General features: G+C 39.2%; 1 protein-coding gene across 1 annotated transcript in view; it reads left to right on the plus strand.

Moving 5' to 3' along the window:
• LOC107194777 (nephrin-like) overlaps positions 1 to 20,450 on the plus strand; it is a 94,780-nt gene that overhangs the window by 26,113 nt on the left and 48,217 nt on the right. Inside the window, exons 4-8 of the mRNA XM_015584470.1 lie at positions 3,856 to 4,059; positions 5,159 to 5,310; positions 6,777 to 6,921; positions 13,620 to 13,750; positions 18,587 to 18,746. Coding sequence (XP_015439956.1) covers positions 3,856 to 4,059; positions 5,159 to 5,310; positions 6,777 to 6,921; positions 13,620 to 13,750; positions 18,587 to 18,746 — 792 coding nt within the window. The remainder of the gene's footprint in view (positions 1 to 3,855; positions 4,060 to 5,158; positions 5,311 to 6,776; positions 6,922 to 13,619; positions 13,751 to 18,586; positions 18,747 to 20,450) is intronic.

Consider the following 20,450-nt stretch of genomic DNA (forward strand, 5'->3'; position numbering starts at 1 on the left):
TATGAGTTTAAATTCCATTCTCTGATACCAATAATTCCAAGTGATCCATTTCGATAAACCCACCCGGTGTAAATTTAAACGTGTATCACGTGGGGGCCACCGTATACTGGCTGCCGAGTTCACACCTCGGCGACGTTCAAGCGCGCCGCAAAACCGCATCCGCGGCTCACGGGGAATTTCCACCGTTTATTATTTCGCGAGTGTGTATTTATTTATAGAGAATTGCAGGAGGGCGATGGGGAGGGGGAAGCTCACGTGCCATAATCTGAAATGTCTCGGGCTCTTTCCGCGGCGAGACGTTATTGCGCCCGCGAGCTCGGAGCGTCGCGAAACATTTCGTCCTGAATCCGTTTCCCTCAAGAAATTGCCGTTTAAACGGCCCGTATCTGCACACGAGCGTCTACCCTTCCACCCTGTCGTCGTCATCGCCGCCGGCTGCGAATAAAAATGAGAACGGGAGAATACATTCGACAGCGATACGTGAGAATTTCTTCGCAGAGTGCCATGTGGGTCATCGATGAGATAGTATTGTCCTTTCCAAATCGTTATCCATTTTTTTTCTCCTCAACATTTCTTGCTCAATTTTCCTACATTTGTTAGTAAGTATTGAATCACTCAGTTGGTCACATCGCGTGACAGAAGTGAATAGGTCATAAAAATCAGCTAGATTCTTAACGGGTGAAAGGTGTCAGTTTTATGCTACGAAAAAATTTAAAACAAAATATAAGAAAATCAGGTTTGCAATTTTTTTTATATTATTTGTAAGTAGTTCAATAAATACTAACAAGGTATATTTGATTATGTATTGTATTTACTGAGGAAAATGTCTTTAAACATAGTCTAATTTCTTCGGCCATCAAAGTAGAATGACCCCTTAGAGTATATTTCCCGCGATTTCGTCTTACACTTTGCTGATTATTGGAAAGCAGTTACTAGTTGACCGAGACGAATTGGATCAAAACGATCACAAATGATTAATAATTAAGCCATTTAGATCTAAAAGCAATGCAGTCAGAATTTTACGGAGTTTTCGTTATTGATAAGGATTAAAGAGGTTCTAAAATCATCTAAAAGATACGAAAGAAAATAATTCATGTGAGGATTGCTGGGGATCATCCGCCCCCTATACATATAGTACAGGTAGACTACACGAGTGAGTACTACAGTAAATTTTTCTTAACACTTTAACGTTCACTCTTAAATCGTTATTTCAAAATTATGAGACTGATATATATCTTGTATCTTGTTATTTTTAAGTTAAAAATATCAATATTAAACCAGCCTGTTTTCTTTTTCATTTTCTTCTTTCTTATTTATTTTTATAGGGAGTACTTGAATTTCTTAACTGAAAACGTTGTGATCCACTTCACATCAGTGAAACCACGGATCCTTGCTGACAAAAATTAGTTATTAATCGATGGACTGAATTCTTATTTTGATCCCATTCGCCTCAGTCTACCCTATTCCCCCTTTCATCCGGAGGTGGGGGTTGGTTAATGCCGCAATCTAATTATAAGTTTCATATTTCAAATAACAACTGTCAATTCTCGTCTGTCAGCATTGTTCAAAGACTGCTAATACGAGAAGTAGTTTCACGGGCACGTTTTTAGGGGTAAGCACCTTCCCCCTATCTGCGCCCATATCCAAAGTGTAAAAGAGTAGATTCGCCTTTAATTGCATTTAGCCATTAATTCTTGTAAATTCGTCTCTGTGAAGTATATCCATTTCACGGAACGCCCGTATCAACGATATTTTTCGAATCCCCACCGTCCACCCTTCGCGGCACCGGCCATCCCCTGATTGGCTGGACATGCGTAAACAGAAAATAAAAAAAGTACAGCAAAGAATACACAGAAAAATCAGAGATCCAAGTGTGGCTACGCAGGGAGGAAAAAGTATCGTGGCGGAAATTTGAATTTCATATTTCTGACGGGTGGTCGTTGATTCCCCTTCTTTAAATATTTGTATCATCCCCCACCCGGTGTTTATCAACAACGACGGAATATAACGTCCAGGCGAAACCGTCAATTTGACGTGTGTGTGTGTGTGTGTGTGTGTTTTGAAAATAATGGTGGAATCGCGATGATCCTGTGGAAATAGCTTTGCGGAGGATGAAACTTTTGAAACGGTCACTTTGTGTATTGAAATCGACGATCGCCGCCGGTTTATGAAAAATGTACAATGGTTTAAGTTGCCACGCGTTTTATTGCTTGCTGCGGTGGAAATACTTTTTGTTATTAGCGGTCTTTGAAATATAAAACTTATAATTAGACTGCGGATTTTTGATGTACGGTAAATTGTCGATGAGTGTTCGAAAACTCCTCGACATTGATCATAAAATATTTCATTAAATATTCTGTGTTATTGTGTTAATCCTCATTAAAAAGTCAGCGTTACACCTGGGGACTTCTCCTTGTCACTGTCGAGGTGTCTACGAACATGAATCGAGGATTTACTGAATTTATCGTAAATATGATTGTGCAAAGAAACCAATATGGTAGAAATTGTTATAAATGAATATAATTGATACACTTTCTACGTATTGGCAATAAATCTCTTTTTTTCTTGAAATATCATTAATTTGTAATAAAAGTAGTTGGCTCTTCTGTTTCCTGGTTTATTTGATAGTTTGCTGTCATTCTGGCTGAATAAAACAATAAAACCTATTTACGATCACTCACATATTCATTCAGAAAAATTAAGGAAATGTAAGATTTCATTTTTTTTTTCTATTACTTTTTTTTACAAGTCTAACCCTAGAGCATATAATTGCGAGAAAGAAAACAATTCTAGAATATAGACGAATATTTTCTTATTCGAAGATTTCTGAAGATATCTTCTGGAAGAAATGAAATTTTCGCCCTTTCCATAAAAGGAGGACCGTATCCCTACGTTTTTGTACTTCTATCCAGAATTATAATACGTTTCGTTTGCTATAACCGGTGAACGCCTTGCGAGAAGGGTCGCGATAGGGCAAATGTGTTTTCCACCTGGCCGTATTGCAATCGATCACCTGGGTAACGGATATTGGAGTTTGGGTACTTATGGAACCTTACGTTTCCTGATAACCACGGGAATTTTTCTCTCAGCAGGAGAGAACCCCTCTTATTACTTCTCCCTATTGGACCGATCCAATATCGACTAGAATTCGCTAATTTCAACGAAACAGTCGAATCTTCGATAAAACCAAATTACATTGAATTCACAATGAAATATTTTACGTATAAAAAATGAAAATAGTAAAAGTGCTTAAAATTCAGGCTACAGGGTGAAAATCATATAAAATCATGCCGTATTATACAGAGGGTGAATTCTTGAGAAAATTCTCTCGTAAGGGAAAGTAATCGTAAAGTAATAATCGGAAGTATAATTGCGAACGATATACAGGGTGGACAACAAAACGTGATCGAAATTTTGTTGGCTAATAATAACATAATTTAATGAGCATTTTAAGACGATTGCACCCAATTTCTTGCCAACCCTTTTTTTTTTAAATTCCAAAAGTCACCTTTAGTTTTCGTATAGATAAACTTACCTATAAGTTGTTTACGTCCTACTTTTATTGGATATTGAGACGAATTTGGCAAGCATCATAAAAAATATTTTTTCTTGTCATCATATACATACTGAATGTACTCATTGTCTCAATATAATCAATATATCCAGGCACACTTATACATGTAGTTTAACAAGGCTTTTTTCTAAATCTCTAAATATCTCGAAAGTGGCTCAAACGGTTCACATAATAAATACCTGTTAACGCTCAAAGAAGTCTAATTCATCTTGTTGCTGGCGCAAATTGATACCGAAAACAAGACGATCCCACCGTCCAACTTTTTTGTTTCGTGTCACCAGGTCGACCACAGCCGAGAGTCACGTGGTGGCAGGAGAACGCTCTTCTGGACGACACCTACGAAACCGTCGGCACCAAGAGAGTTCGGAACGTGCTGCGATTGGAGAAGCTGGGCCGCGAACACCTGAACACGATCCTCACCTGTCAGGCGTCCAACAACAATATGGTGGCGCCTATATCCAGCTCCGTCACCCTGAACATGAACCGTAAGCATTCATAAAAGATGCAAGTATAAATGGATCATCGATCTATTAAACAAATGAAAACAGTAGAAAATAACTATGACTATACACTAACACTATGACGACTGGTTAGTGTCGTGAGTAACTTTCGCCGATGGTTTTCCTCAGGAATTAACAAAATATATTTTCTGCTGTATGTGTGAAAAATTCAATAACTTCGAATATTTAAAAAGTACAAATTGCCACGCATATGACCCCAGTGTGACGTCATCGATCGTCACAGTGTTAATACACGAATAATTAACACATAATATTCAGTCTTGAGAATTTTAAGGCACTTTGTGCAATACATACGTTTTTATTTTTATTCGATTTTTTAGTTCACTAGCTTCGTATCAATCAAAATACACGATAAATACAATTTATATCAAAGTCATCATATCCGTTTAACGATATTAACTTGATTTTTAAATCTCTCCCGCTACTGTGTACTTACTCACCTGCAAAAAAACTGTTTACACCACAGAGTGTCCCCCTCCACATCAAACAACATCTGTAACCACAGTTTTCTTTCATACCCTCAATTTCTTAAAACCAGTTTCTGTTAAGAAGGGCACCCTGTGTCAGGGTTGCCGGAGAATTTCCTCCCGCTTAGGACAAAGTGACGTCACATAGAGCTAACAAATGAATACGCACCTTTATACGGGGAGGTGTAGCTCTACTTTCAAGAACGAAAGCTCTCACAACTGGACCGAACCCAAAACGAAATCCATTTCACAAAGCAAACCCAATGAACGAATATCCAAAGATTTAAACCACGTCGAGCGGATTTGCTTGGCTTTATCGAAAACGAATGTTTAACAATTTTAACGGCGCTAAAAGTATCGTTTCAGTACTTCCGACCGGTCGGTCCACTTTGCAGCGTTTTCGTGTCCATTATCCCATTCCTAACCTCACTGCCTCTCCCTGGATCCCGTCGTTCTGATACAATTCGGAATGATTATGCAAACACTCGTTCGTGGCAATGGATATCCCCCCTCCTTCGGCCCTCCGCCAATCCTCTTTCTCTTTCTCTCTCTGGAAAGGTAGAGAGACTAATGGACCGGTGCCGCGCGTGTTTCAGTGAAGCCGTTGTGGGTCCGAATGCAAGGAGAGAACCGTCCATTTAGCGCTGGCACCACGTACGAGATAGGTTGCGAAGTCGTCGGGGCCAGACCAACGCCAAAAATTATCTGGTCGAAGGGGAGCACCACGCTGAGAAATGCACGGCATACGGTAAATCTCTGTTAAATTGTCGCCGCGGAGGATATACACCGTTGCTTCGGAGGGGGTGGTCCTGTGAAAATGCACACGCCTTAACTCACCCCCTGTTGGCCAGAGTACGTTCTACAGCGAAAATAACCGAACTGGTTTTTGCCTCCGCAAATATTTGTTTCATTCGATCCCGACTCCGAATTATGAATTCTTTTCTTCATTTTTTTCTGTGCTCGTACTGAATGAAACTGGGACGTGTAATATCTTGATTTTGGTCGCGAAGCATTACAAATGGGGCTGAATCTGGGATGGTTGTTCTACTTTGAATAAAATGGATGTTAGGGATATATTTTTTATATAGAGTATATTTGGGGATTTTTTCTCCGGTAAATACAATGTGTGATAAAATATGTCAGGCCTGGCCAAATGTTCGCCCGCGGAGCCACATCATAATAACACTAGCCCCCACCACTCGCTTTTATGTTGTCATCCGCGGGCAGGAGGTGCGCTCGCATACTGACTGTCCCCACTTTCGGCACTCCCGAAGTCCCTATTCATCCGATCTTGGCGACACACGTTGACATAGTGACTATGTGTTGGAAGTGGGGCAGTCACAACACAAGCTAGTGGTCGGGGCTGGTGTTATTGTTTATGTAGCGCCACGAGCGAATTTTTGGCCAGGCTTGAAATACGTCATGTTGCTATTTATTGCACTACTTATAAATTATATAACAAAATTTCCGAAATAATTTTTTTATCTTTTGTTTTGAGTTTCACTGGTCACTTAACCCTTTAACGCCCATTGTGTCAAATTATGTCTAACTTTTAATTATAAAAAAAATTAAATAACTTTGTTCTGTTAATATCTAACTTTTGTCAGCAAGGATCCGTAGTTTCATTAATGTAAAGTAGATCTCCACGTCTTCAATTGAGACATTCAAGTATTCCTTTCAAAAATAAATATAAAAAAAAGAATGAAAATAGGTCTGTCTGATACCGATACTTTTGACTTCAAAATAACAATATACAACATATACATATATCAGACTCATAATTTTGAAATAAGGATTTAAGGGTCTCGGACCCTCTTATTACAGGGTTAATAAAGACCTTACTGCAAAGAACGACTTCATCTGTCTTTACGAGTAAACAACCCGTACGTTAGCATAAACATCCACAGTCTACTTACGATTCATCCCCTGTATCTCGCCGCAGCGCGCCTCGATATTTTCGATTAGAGCGAAATCCTCTCTCAGATGTCTCGAAGGCGTTCGAAATTTTCGTGGATCGACGATCCAAGGCTAAATCTTGAAACGCCTCGAGTCCCTCGATCGACTTACCCCCTGGGTACAGCCGAAGCGGCTTCCGCGGTGGTTCGCCATTGTTTTTTTTTTACCGTCCCTCCACCCCCTCGGCCCCCAGCCCAGCGGTTCTGATTACCGAACCGTTCGGTAAACTGTTTTAAATTCATGAAAGCTATCCCACAGATGAGCCCCGACAACAACGTCACCACCAGTATTCTCACCTTCGTGCCCGGCATCGAGGACGCCGGGAAGTTCCTCTCCTGCCACGGCAGCGTGCCGGATATCCCGGATTCCGAGATGGAGGATGGATGGAAGCTCGATATACACCGTAAGTGTTCTCTACCACGCCGTAGGAAGGTTTCGTATACAGGGTGTAACAAAAATGTTGTCCGACCCTGAAATGGGGCACTCGGGGGGTGAATTGGAACAAGTTTTTCCTTAGGAACAATGTTATCCGAGGCATCGTTAACAAGATATTAACGAAAAACCCCGACCAATGTTACACCCTGTATACAGTACCGGGCAAATGAATTCAAAGACATTTTTCGTTGTATTTGTTGTTACGGTGATGTTATTGATGTTCTGCCCCCCGGAGTTTTTACTATGAATCTGACGCAGGCTTTCATAAAAGTTACACGGAGCTGTCTACGTAACACAAAATATAAAATAAGTTTTATCCGTATTTAGCTGGACAAAAGTATTCGGACGTTTCATTCACAACCATAAATTGCATTCTGAAACTGGAACTTCACGAGGATATTATACAGGGTGGACCGGAAATCTACGGAATACACGACAAGGAAATTATACTAAATCGTTTGCAAGTTGAACAAACTTTAAAGTCGATTTTCTCGAAAACGGAACCCCGGGTGAGAAAATGTTATACCAAAATATTTTCTTCTATTTTAACGTAGAATCACCCCCTGCCCGGTTGTACTACGATTTCCGACCCACCCTGTATTATATCTTTATTTTGTCCATTCCTGGATAGTACGAGGTACAATTTCACCAGAAATTTGAAAACAAAGTATCATAGACGGCTCAAACGGAACGACATCGTCGATAGTTTCTCGATCTGTGGACATGCCCAAATAGAGGGTATATTCAAAAAATAGTTTCTCGATCGAGAAACTATGGACGATGGCATTCCGTTTGAGCCGTCTATAATACTTTGTTTTAAAATTTCTGATGAAATTGTACTTCGTACTATCCACGAAAGGACAAAATAAAGATATAATATAATGTCCTCATGAAGGTCTTGTTTCAGGAAACAATTTGTTCGAGAAGGACACTTAAAAAATATATCGAGTGTGGTCGACTTAAAAAAAAACAACAATTTCACAAGACAGGCGTCGATTTTTTAATGTAACATCAGTAGTATTCTTAATTCAAATAATACAAGAAACAGTTTTTGTTCGAAGACATTTCTCCGGTACTGTAAATGTAAGGCCCCATAACGTAACCCTATATTTCTTCTTGCGACCGGTTGGCAAACCTTATCATGAACATACACTATCGCCAATAAATATTTGAACATCAGATCTGCGTGAAGATAATTTTTTTTTATTTAAAGGATTAGCGTCACATCGACATCTAGAATGCAATAATATATTTTACACGAAAGAACGTATAAAAATTCGGTCGAGTTCGCGTGATCGACGGAAATCGGTATCGACGAGTGTCCCGACGTGTGGAATTTTGGCAATTCACGCGATTCCGTTTTTCACGCGATGGCACGTCGCGCCCGTTGTCCAATAAAAATGAAATACGGCTGATGAGCGATTTATTACACCGCCGCAACGGAACGTAATTTAATTCGCGGTGTAATCGATAGGAACGCGGCCGTCTAGGAGGCGATTGTGTTCCGCGAAATAGATCCTCGATGTTTCCACCGCGCGTAGGTTAATGTGAAACGCTTGTACGAGGGCCGTCCACGTTCCCCTCCAGGTTTATTTGGATTAATTAAAATTTTAATTAATTCTTTCGAGACTGTTCGAAATCCCGAGCTTGAAGTCCTTCCACGGCTCCGACAGGATTCCTGCATTATTCTGGATGATTTTTTCGCCGCGACGCTTTCGGTGTTATTCAGCTCGCAGGGAAGTGGTTTTAGTGATCGATACGACGGCGTGTGGACCCTCCGCAGCTAAAATTAATGTTAAACAATTTAGATCCTTCTGACGAGAGTTACACGTGCCTATGTTTGAAGAACCAGTGCGAAATTCAGTTTATTATTCTTACTAATTGCTACACTTCGTTTGGACTAATTTCATCAGGTTTCCAGGTTTGAATTGGAGATGCGTGTTAAATTATGAAAATAGAGGTACACCGAAAGAAAATAATATATGGGATTTTAATTTTTATTTCGCGCTGTTATAATCACAAGGCAAATGAAACGAATCTGATAAACATTCTGGATTTTAGTTTATCATTATACGGCTCTGATGGTAACATTAAGTGCAGGAATCATTGAGTAATTAAGAGTAGAACTACCAAAGCAATCAAAATGACTGGTTAATACACTTTTCTCAGATCCTTTACAACGTTCACTGCAGTATAAAAGAAATTAATTAATTCATAAATTTGTATATTGTCAAAAGTTTGTCATGTTTATTGATCCGATAGAAATAAATATACGTTTATCGTCAAGTGTTAAAGCAAGTGAGAAATCAGTACGATATACATATGAATAAAAACTATTAAAAGTTTAAAAAAAAATTGTCTATACTCTCAATTAAGTGTATTAATATATAGACAGCACTTTATTTATGTTGAACATTTCGTTTATTAAAAAAAAAATTCCCAAAAAGAGCCCTTAACCCGTTGCCCTATGATTTTCATGACGTCTGCAGTCTTTCGGATTACATTGTTATCGATAATTGCCCAAAAATAAATGGAATTCTGTACTTATCGTAACAGTACTTTTACTGTAAAATGTAAATATTAATACCAGCAACATGGTAGTTCACATCGACCCAAAGAAAACCGAATATTCTTCTTTGTCGAATCGATTTTTAAATCGTCAACACGAGTCTGACTCGATGTTATAGGGCAAGGGGTTATAACCAAGTCTCATATCACACCTATCATGAGATGGTCAAATACCATTCCAAAGATAAAGTCGATCTTAATAATCTCCTTTTTCCCCTCATCGCTCGAAAATCTACCGCGAACCCCAATAACACGTTCCTTCCGTCGTTCAAATTAAACCTGAGCGTTAGAAACCAAGAGGATGGTGGTGTGAGCTTTTCCAACGGCCTCTGTCAGCCGGCTGGAACCACCGCGCGCGTATTGGCTTCACGCTCGATCTCCGCCTCGCGCTATTAGCAAGAAATCCGCTCCACGGTGGCCGTTCGATACCGCTTCATCGTTGAAAACCGAAAGGTCTGTGGCCAGAGTGAACTAAACAGAGAAAGAAATCGAAAAAAAAATGAGGAACGAAATCAGGGGAGCAGCGCGATGGAGGTAAAAAAGAGGAAAGAAGGGAGGATAAAAAAAAAACAAGAGCCGCGAAAGAGCAGCCCGCAATATCGATTCACGACGTTCACCAAGCCGCAGTGGTGTTGGTCTCTTGCTTATGATTTCTCTCGCCCCCTGGAACGCTCCTCGTAATACGAGTCCGCCGAACAAATCCGATAATTCCGCCGCAAGATTCGTGCCTGCAATAACGAGTAAATTTTTCCCTATTTCCCTCCCATCGCTTTCCACCGCCACCCCCACTCTCTCTCTCTCTCTCTCTTTCTATCTGAAATTACCGCCCGACGCGGAGCTAATGGAAAAAAAAGGCTGGTAGAAAAAGAGCAAGGGATGGAGTGTCGCGAGGATGAAAAGAGAAGGGAGACAGGGAAACGAAGTCACGGAAGCCACGGGGAATCGTGCTTCCAGGGACTGGGTTGCGCTCCTGGGGGAAAAAAAGGAGCGAAAGCGAACTGATGCGACTGGAGGAAGGAGAGAGAGATGACCTGGACGGATGGAGGGAAGAAAATCGAGAAAACGAGAGAATCTTTAGCCGCGGATCGGCATGTACCATTAATTTCCGTGGAGCCGAGCTGATCTCCAGTACCCTACTACCCCTCCCACACTGTAGAGTACGGTGTGTAGACCCTCTTCTGTTTCGCTCTTTCTCGGGGCTGGTTCTTCGTCGGTTGCGCCGGTTCGGTTGAGGAAAAACTTTTATATTGGACAGTGAAATCGCGGCGTTAATCTCCCAGCGAGCGTGGCAGGAATGGGGGTGGGGGTGAGGTCTGCATAACACCCGGGGGTTCGTTATACGGCCTCTGTGTGTGGGCTGGCTGTCGCGGGATTTATGGGTGTATTCTCTGGCCCGTGGTCGCCAAGAAAAATGGCCCCGTTTGACGGTGCGAGCCTTCCGTTTGATTTCGGAACACTGGATAGCTTTTCTCGGGGAGGAGATTTGGAACGGTATTCGATCTACTTGGATAGTTGTAAGTTTTTGAATTGTATAAATTTCGTGTACAGGATGTTTCGTTTATCTGGAATTCCTTAAACCTTTAACACTAGAACTACCGATGATAAACGCATGTCTAATTTGATCGATCGATAAACATGGCAAACTGTTGAAAATTTACGAACCTATAAATTAACTAGTTTCTTCACTTTCATATCGTAATAGTTCCGAAGATCTTAGAAAATGTGTTGGTATAACATTTTAATCATCGTTATAGGACTGTACTGACAAGTCATTTTGACTTGTTTTGTGTTAACAGTTGTCAAAATTTTGATGTCGAAAGTGTTGAAATTAAAACGACCTATTTTTTTTTAGTTTTTGTTTCTTATTTATTCCTGGAGGGAACACTTTGATTTCTGAACGGAAAACATGGTGCCACACTGGGGATGAAAAGGTTAATGCAAGAATTAGCGATGGTAAACGTACATCTATTTGTATTGGATCGATAAACATGACAATCTTTTGAAAGTATAGAAATTTATAATATAACTAATTTCTCGACTTGCGTATTGCAATAAAAGTTGTCGAATTGCAATCGAAGATCAATTGGTCCCTGGTGCCCCATTCACAAAATAAACAAGCCTGAATAATTGATTCTGACACAATCATGCTGAGATCACTTTTTCAAATTTTTAAATAATTAACTCCCATAAGCGTTGTACACCGGTAAATACCCTCTTAAATAAGTTCTTGTTTAAGCAGACATAACTGCAATTTTAATTGATTGAGTGGACGCTTGTACCTACAGTTTGACAATGATAAAACCTAGACACAGTAAAAACTTTCTCGGTTACTTTATATTAATACAAAAAATTGATATTTTAACTTCAATTCCAGAAACTCTTTGGACAAACTGTGTAGGTGTTTTGCGGAAGTAGAGTTGGTCCAAGTTCGCCAGGTACACGAAGTTCGTAACGAAATTATTGATATTCCACCGGTTTCCGTAGTATCGGAGGCATTCATCCTCGGACGAGATGCGTCCGGTTATACGTTGATTAACTGGGAAATGTTGGTCCAGTTTGGTTTAGCTTTCTGATCCCCGGCAGATTGCCGGAGGGCTGACCGGGCCCAAGGAGGGAAGGATTAACCGGGAAAATTGATTTTGTTGTTGCCAACACCGGCAATATTGTATCGGGTCCAGAAGTAGGAATTTAATTTGTTTGTGCTGAGCACGCCAGACAGGGAACGGTTGTTTGCTGGAGGAACCATGTTTATTGTATAAACATATAATCGCACGGATTCATCTTGTAAACGCAGCATCGAGCCCCTTATTGCTACGTTCGTGAAACGAACGCTGGATAGGCGACCGCCGGGGAATATTTATTTCAGATAAGAATTTATGTTGCCTCTTTTTTACAATCATCTGACTTCTTTATGTACTATGTTAAAAGAAAATTGTGTTAACTATCGTACAATTGGATTTACTTGTTGATAGTTGTGTAATGAGACGGTTGTTTTGCTAACCGATGAATAGTTGCATGTTGGGCTTATGTATGAACGAAATCTGAGGGTTCGAAATTGTTATATTTAAAAGGTACGATTTTCATATTTTAACATACGAATGGGTTACGTAAAATTAAAGTGCTATACATAAAAGAATTGTTCCTACTAACAAGCATGTTACATAATGTTCATTAAGGGGGTCACTATCTGTCAGAAGTTAATAATTGAAAGTACGAGTTCTAAATTAGGTTCAATAAATTTAATCATAAAATGGTGACAGAAGATAAAAATAAAGATCATTCAAGGTTTGAAAGAAATATTGACAGTTCGTCGAGGTTCTTAATCCCACGTTTAACGATTTCAAGGTGGCTGATATTGAGCCTATTCAAAAGCAGCACTTATTATGCGACAACCTAATTCCTCACTTAAATTGTCCCTTTTTACAATTAACAGAAATTGCCACAAAAAAATCCACTTCATCTCTGTTAAATGCTCTGTTTATCCTCGAACATCCGACCGTAAACAGCCACGCGATATGACATTGCTGGGTCACTTTTAACCCGTGTCGCAGGTGTTCGTATACGAACTTTAGAAGCAATCTTTTTCTACTAAGAATAATTCGTATTGGAAGCGTTCAGTGGGAAATAGAAAAAACATACTCTGAAAATTCATACTCTCATAATAACATCCTCGAAAGGATCGCTAAAATAGATAAAAATTTGTTTACTTACCTAGCTCTACTTAAATAAAGTTACAAGTTTCTAAATTTTCTATTATTCGAGCTAGAACAAGCATACGAGCTGCTAAATTGTGATTCTTGGCCACTATGGGCGAAGCATCCCCGAAGCCAAAATATACCAAACTATCCTTTCCTTCTCTTTCTCTTCATTGGTGGAATATTCAACCCTGCAATATGCATCCCACAACGCCCACCAAAACATACCACCAACAGCACAAATCATTTCCGCATAACCGCCGACCGACATCCACCGACGCCCGCCAACTCTCAACTTTTCTTGCGACCCGTCGAAAATCGTGCGGGACATTGTCGAGGGGACGGCGGCAAAACATCGGCGACCTGTTTCTCCAACACACAGTTAACCGTTTCGAACTTTCAGACGAGCCGGTGGTCACGTTGGAGCTGGGCAGCAACCTGAATCTGAGCGCGATCCGCGAGGGCATCGACGTCTACTTCGAGTGCAACATCAAGTCGAACCCTTGGGTGTACAAGGTCTCCTGGCAGCACAACGTGAGTTTCACGCAATGTCTATTCATAGGCCGGTATTCATAGTTGCTGCTTATTCTTAACCCGTAACTGCTGCTAAGCTACGTGCTAAGTTGTGTGGCCGGCACACTTAATCGTATTTTGTATCAAACATGTTGTCCGACCCGGAAATGGGGCACTCGGGGGGTGAATTGGAACAAGTTTTTCCTTAGCAACAATGTTATCCGAGGCTTCGTTAACGAGATATTAACGAAAAACTCCGACCAATCAGAGCGCGAGTTTGCCAGCCGAGTTCCCGCGCTAGCGCTGCGACTGGTAGGCGGTAACTTGTAAATCGGGTGTATTACCTAGTTTCACTAAAAAAAAAAACTATGAACTAAATAAAATTCGTTTACATTCTGCATGTGCATTACTGATTCTAGTAAAAGCAAGGTACACACAATGTTGTCGATTGATTAAATATTACCGAGATATTATTACAAGCTACAAATACTCCCCATGATTACCGATTCTCGTTGATGATTACTTAACCGACGATTATTATCGTCATGATTACGTTTGTTAATGAATTACATGATTATTACAGTACATATATACATTAATTCTGATAATTAATCAGAAAAGTAAGCACCGAATAATCCAATTACCGGTTGACTCCAACAAACGGTACTGTAGCAAACAGGGACGACGGGGATAGGGAAACGGGTCGTCCCCGGGTCGAAGGGGTTAACGAATCTGCGACGTGGTCTCGAAATCAATAATTTAGAGTCCGGCCCGGCTGCGAGCTTAATCGGGAGACGAGATAAGGGGGAGACGGGCGGAGCACCTGTGACGCGAAACTTTCCGTTTAAAATTTACATGCTGATACCAGCCGACTGAGAACAGGCGCGTAAGCGTTCTTTGGACTAATAGCTGCCCCGGTTACCGTCGATAAGAAATTTATCGGTGAATTTCGAAACTGTTGACGTAACCCTAAACGGATGTGTACCGCCGGCGAACGCTTCAACTTCCGTTGCGTGTGGCCCAGGAATCGATGTGGGGATGGAATGCGTTCGCCGTCGCGTGGGTTGTGTATACAGGGTGTTTTGGGTCAGGTAGTACAATCGAACAGGAGGTGATTATATTAAAGAAATAATAAGTCGATGAAAAAGAATAAAAATTTTTACGGGTGATGCTTCATTTTCGAGATAATCGAGTTTGAAAATTTGCTGGATACACGGGCAGTAGAGTAGGATTTGCAGAGCGCGTCTGTTCATGGCAGGCTGTTTCTACTTACAAGGGAAGGATCCTGACTGTACCACATCGATTTTATCGATCTTTTGTAGGATGATAGAATACATATTTTTAATGATATGTGTGAAATATTAGCAGTGGATACTTCATAGTTTTGAAGGTATAATTAGTTAATGGTGCATACCTAGTTATGGATGTATGTACTATGAATATAGGTGTTTGTGATATTCTTGTGAAAAGTTAATTAATGTTTCCATTTGCCATTTCGCCATCGTGGATTTCACAAACGGACACTTATATTCATAGTACATGCAACTAAGTATGGAACTTTAATTAATTATATCTTCAAAACTATTAAGTATCTGCAGGTACTATTTCAGTGATAATTATCTCTCTTGTGAACATTTTCAAAATATTGATTGCCATAACATTAGTTATGCCCTTGGTTTTTTTACAATGCTTGGTGAATTTATCAACTACCTTTTCTTAGTAATAATTATTTTTTCAAACAGTCACTTCTGGGGTTATCCTTGAATTGTCAGTTAAATTCTTGAATTGAGTTTTCAATATTGTATTTCGTGGACTTATCAAGTCCTGTAACTTACTTTTAATAGCTTTGTATCTTTGAAACTAACAGATGGTTCTCCGTTTCAACTATGTCGTATTAAAGTCCTCCTTTTTAGCTGCTGAATAATATACAAAGTCAGAAAATGAAGAAAAATGGACTTACCATGTTTTCCTCTGTGATTTCCATGTAATCTATCATAACGCATATCGTATAATTTATGTCGAAGTATCATACATATTGCAGTTAACAACCGACGCGACGGCCGTGATGATTGTCTTTTTAGAATCTTAAAAGATAACATTTTCTAAAAAATTCATAAACTTCAAAAATCGGGGCCCACTAGCGAACGCGTCATAAGTTTTAAACATAAAAAACCTCTCCCCAGTATATGGAAAAATTAAAGTCGAAAATTAAATCAAATCAAATTAGCTAAGTCGTGCCTTAATTAACACAGTTACAGCACCCTCCCGTGCTTCATACTTATACAGAGTGGACAACAAAAGACCTTAAGAAGTCTCTTAAAGAATGATGATATAAAAATTAATTCTCTACTGTTACATATTCCCATTCAAATAATGTAACGTTATCCTGCGGAATTTTTTCATTGAACAATTAACGAATACATTTAAAACATTAGAACTACCTTTTCTCAGATCTTTGCACCTTTTATCACGATATGAAAGTAAAGAAATTAGTCAATTTCTAAATTTCTAAATTTTCAAATATGCATTTATCGTCGGTAGATTTAGTGTTAAGTGACTTCACCCTGTCTATATCTATACTAACAGGGTGTATAATAGGGGAATCGATTATTTTCTCGATGTATCGAACGCTGGCATAGATTTATAGCCGGTGTTATCTGATTCGTTTAATGTGACTGGTCAATTGTAATCCCTCTTGACAATGTCGGTAAATCAATACAAAAGAACAGTTAAATCATCCAGAAAGATAACTACGTATATCATATTTCTTTCGCGTCTATTATTTGCATACAACATTTTCGTCCCCCGAAGAGAACACCGAGGATTACAATATCTACTATCGCAAGGGCGCTGGGTATCAAGGGGAATATAATTTCCCGTAGAACGATCCTTCTCCGAGAAAAAGAGTAAAGGATTTATTTTAAACGAATGCAGACGTCTCGTCCCTTTGTGCCGGTATATATTGCGCGAGTTTCATAAATATTTCTCCTCGCGCCTCGGATCATAATGTCATTGTAGTCGTGGAAACGTCCTGAACGCGCCTGGCGCCTTTGTCGATTCTTCGTTTGATTCGGGACGACGGAATTTCGTGTGTTTCCCCGGAAATTCAAAGGAGCTTCCACGACGCTGGAAAAGGGATGAAAACTGGGGAGAAAGGAAGGGGCATTGTCGCGCCGTAGCAGCGCTGAAAAATTGAAAAACTGTCGGCAACCTTCCATCCCCTTCCCCCCACCCTTTTTTTTACTTTCCGTCTTCCCTTCTTCTTTCAAGAAAAATGTACAAGCAGGCGTCTTCGCCGATGTCGCGTTAAATCTCCCAGTGTTAACGTATTATTTCCGGTTGGGTTTTATTACGACATAATTGAAGAGATCTTGTATAAAACAGTGTACGTGCTGAAAGTGAAAAATTTTGTTATTTATCGAGAAATGTTCTGTGTGACAATGAGAATACTGTAGTATATAATGTAAATGCAATTTCTATTTGTAAATAGTCACCAATATTGCTCGAAAATGGAATCATTGGTATGTCCACACGTGACTTTTGTAGAGAACACTGTAAGTGTCGATTCAAACGTTATATTTTTGAGTTTCTACGCAAGTAATCTGGGAACAAACTGCAAATAAATTGCATATTGAGTTTTCTTTGCAACTAACAGATGGCACATACAGGATTTTCTACAAATACAATTTTCTTCTCCATGAATTTAAACTACATTAGTGCAAAAAATGGAAAATTTTGTGATGCATTAGGTTATTATATTCTTAATTACATTTAACAACAAGAAGAAATCAAGTTTTTTTTGTAAATTATTTAAAGTCGGATTAATTTTCTTCTCCTGAAAAATTGAATTTTTAGTACTTATAGTGTTTTCTACAGGATCTCTTCAATTATAGGAGCCGTTCGTGCGTCAAAATCATTAACTACACGAAATTTATATTTGAAATTCATTTTACATATAAAACGTTAAGTACCAATCAAATGCTTTGGTATTCAAATTTGAAGAAATTCCACAAAGAGAGTTATTTACTTTGACCTTTATCTCGAAGCAGTTATAAAAACCCTGTAATAATAATTTATGTTGACCATGAGACTGCGGCAATATATGTATATGGAATCTAAATACACATTTCCATTTTATTAGCTTTATTAACATTTTGGAGGGATCGCGGGAATTCCCGTGTTTCTTATTACAACGCCCGAGGCAAACTCACGAGCATTTTCGTGTTTTCTTATGTCTTGAATATACGAAGCTGAAAAGTATAACTGGCCCCTCTAGCATTAAACAAACCGGTGTGCTATGTGTTAATAAAATGGTGAATGCTTCGTTCTTTGACCTATAATTTATCAATAATATATATTAGATCTACCAATATCATATTTCACTATTTCATTTGAAAAAAATTAATAAAATAGTTCAAGTTCAGAATATGTTCCTGTTCATCTTTCCTTTAAAAACAGCGACGACTATTGAAGAACCAGGCCAAATATTAGTAAAAAAAGGTATAGCGTTTTAACAATAGAATTACCAGCATTGAATGTTTACTTAAATTGTATAATATAGTAGTATACATAATTATAGTAAAATTTAGCACAATATTGAATAACATAAAATCTACAGGAAATTAAAAATCACCACAAAGCCCACTAAAAACACCAATATAATTAATCAGTAATGATAAAACAAAAAATCTGCAGTCCGTTATTCTGACGGGTTTGGTAGTTCCAGTGTTAATTACCTAGATAAAAAATACTGAATTTACAAACGAAGAAATTTCACAAAGTGCACCCAATATTTACTGAAAAAAACAAAAACTATGATCTTTGTTTTTTATCGAGGACGGTGTTTTGCGTTCGCAGGGACATCCCTTGTATCATAATCCAGCGACCGGGACGATAATCAGCAACCAAAGCCTGGTGTTGCAAAGCGTGACCCGAAGCAGAGCTGGGATCTACACCTGCATCGGTAGCAATCAGGAAGGCGACGGAGAGAGCAACCCCTTGAACCTCGACATCAAATGTGAGTACATTGGTTGTTTGCTTCTAGATTCGTGGCCACTGGCGCGAAATATGTACGGGAGGATTATATTTATGTACTCGGCTCGTATCTACCGTGCGCACCAGTGGTCTAGAAACAAAATTTAACAGCTCAAATGGTCAGAAACAAATTTCTTATATTTTTCAAAACACTCACGTCAACTTATTATTTACTGTGAAAGATTTGTCCCATGTGTTGTTGTTCTCCTCGGACCCTGTCGTATCATCGATCTCAGTCGAGAATAGAAAGAAAATTTAAACTTTCATAGAGATGTCAAGAACATTGTTAGTGAATGATAACGTAGTATTGAATTATTTGAAGTAAGTCCGCACGATCAGGTTTACCAAGGTTTACCCCAGAACAAACTTCCCGAACGGTATTACGTGAAATTTTCGCCGTCTTCATCCGCAACGGAGTCCGATTTTATCAAATCCACTCGAAGTCGAAATCTCGTTGAACGTCGATTTCGCTTTCAATTTACAGCACTCCAATTCGAAATTCTCCGACCCGCGAGAGCCCCCGGGGTCGCCGCTAAATTCCGGGGCGGCGGTCTGTTCAAGAACGAATTCCACGAAGGAAGTCAAGAAACGTTCACTCCCCTAATTTTGCTCACGTTCACCGAGATTTTATCGAGCCCTGCCGTGAGACGCGAGGAACACCGTGTTACCCGATTACAATTGTTTCGGAATGCAAAGACGTGCCTTGCCCTACCATTTGTTTGACGACTTCACCCTCAAGAATTACTTTATCGTTAATAATTACCCAGATACCAAAAGAATTTGGTTCTTATGGCAAGTGTAACATTTACTTTAAATCTTAACTGTTAATACCAGCGAAACAGTATTTCACTTTGACTTAAAGAAAACGAATTATATGAATATTTATTAAATACAGATTGAAAACGTGATGACGTGTGTGACTCAATGTTATAAGGCAAGGGGTTAGTAACTCGAAAACAATACCTGAAACGTAATTTCGTCATTCTTTATTTTCATCCTAGTTTTGCATATAAAATCCTCTCTGTGAAAATGTCCCACAGTTTTATTAACATCCTGTATATCGTATACCGGGTGATTCACAAGAAAGTTGAATGGTTCAATAGGGCTATCTCGAAAACCAGAGAAGATACATGAAAACTTCTAATGGACGAGGTTTGCGGTTTTTATATAGAATAATATGCTGCTAACAAATTGTCCAAAACATAATTTGTTTATAACAAAAGAATTTCGAATAGAAACTCTGACGGATGGTTTCACCCCATAAAGTCGCGTCTCAGCCGTTAAAAAAAATACGTATCCCTTATTTTTGACCAGAGAAGGGCAAACTCATTATCTAGATAAAAAGTTTCGAATAACGAATAAAAGATAAAAGAAAGTATATCGTCATTTTTAATTCTATAAACATGAAAATTTCAATTTTTATAATACAATAATACTTCTTTATGAATGAATCGACATTTCTCGAACAATTATTTCATCTCATTGACTGTTTAAATCTCAGAACGACGCCCTTAGATACTGCTGCTTTTCACTGTATATTATTCCAGTAAAATTCTGCCGAACTCTGTTTTCGACTGCTTAACAGACATACGAAGTTTCATAAAAACCGTAGGGGGACACTTCCGTGCCTTCCCTTGTTAGTCAAAGGGTTAAACGATTATCACGGGCCCACTGTTCCGGTATCAAT

The sequence above is a fragment of the Dufourea novaeangliae genome, unplaced genomic scaffold, assembly GCF_001272555.1.
Source record: "Dufourea novaeangliae isolate 0120121106 unplaced genomic scaffold, ASM127255v1 scaffold8, whole genome shotgun sequence".
Classification (NCBI taxonomy): Eukaryota; Metazoa; Arthropoda; class Insecta; order Hymenoptera; family Halictidae; genus Dufourea; species Dufourea novaeangliae.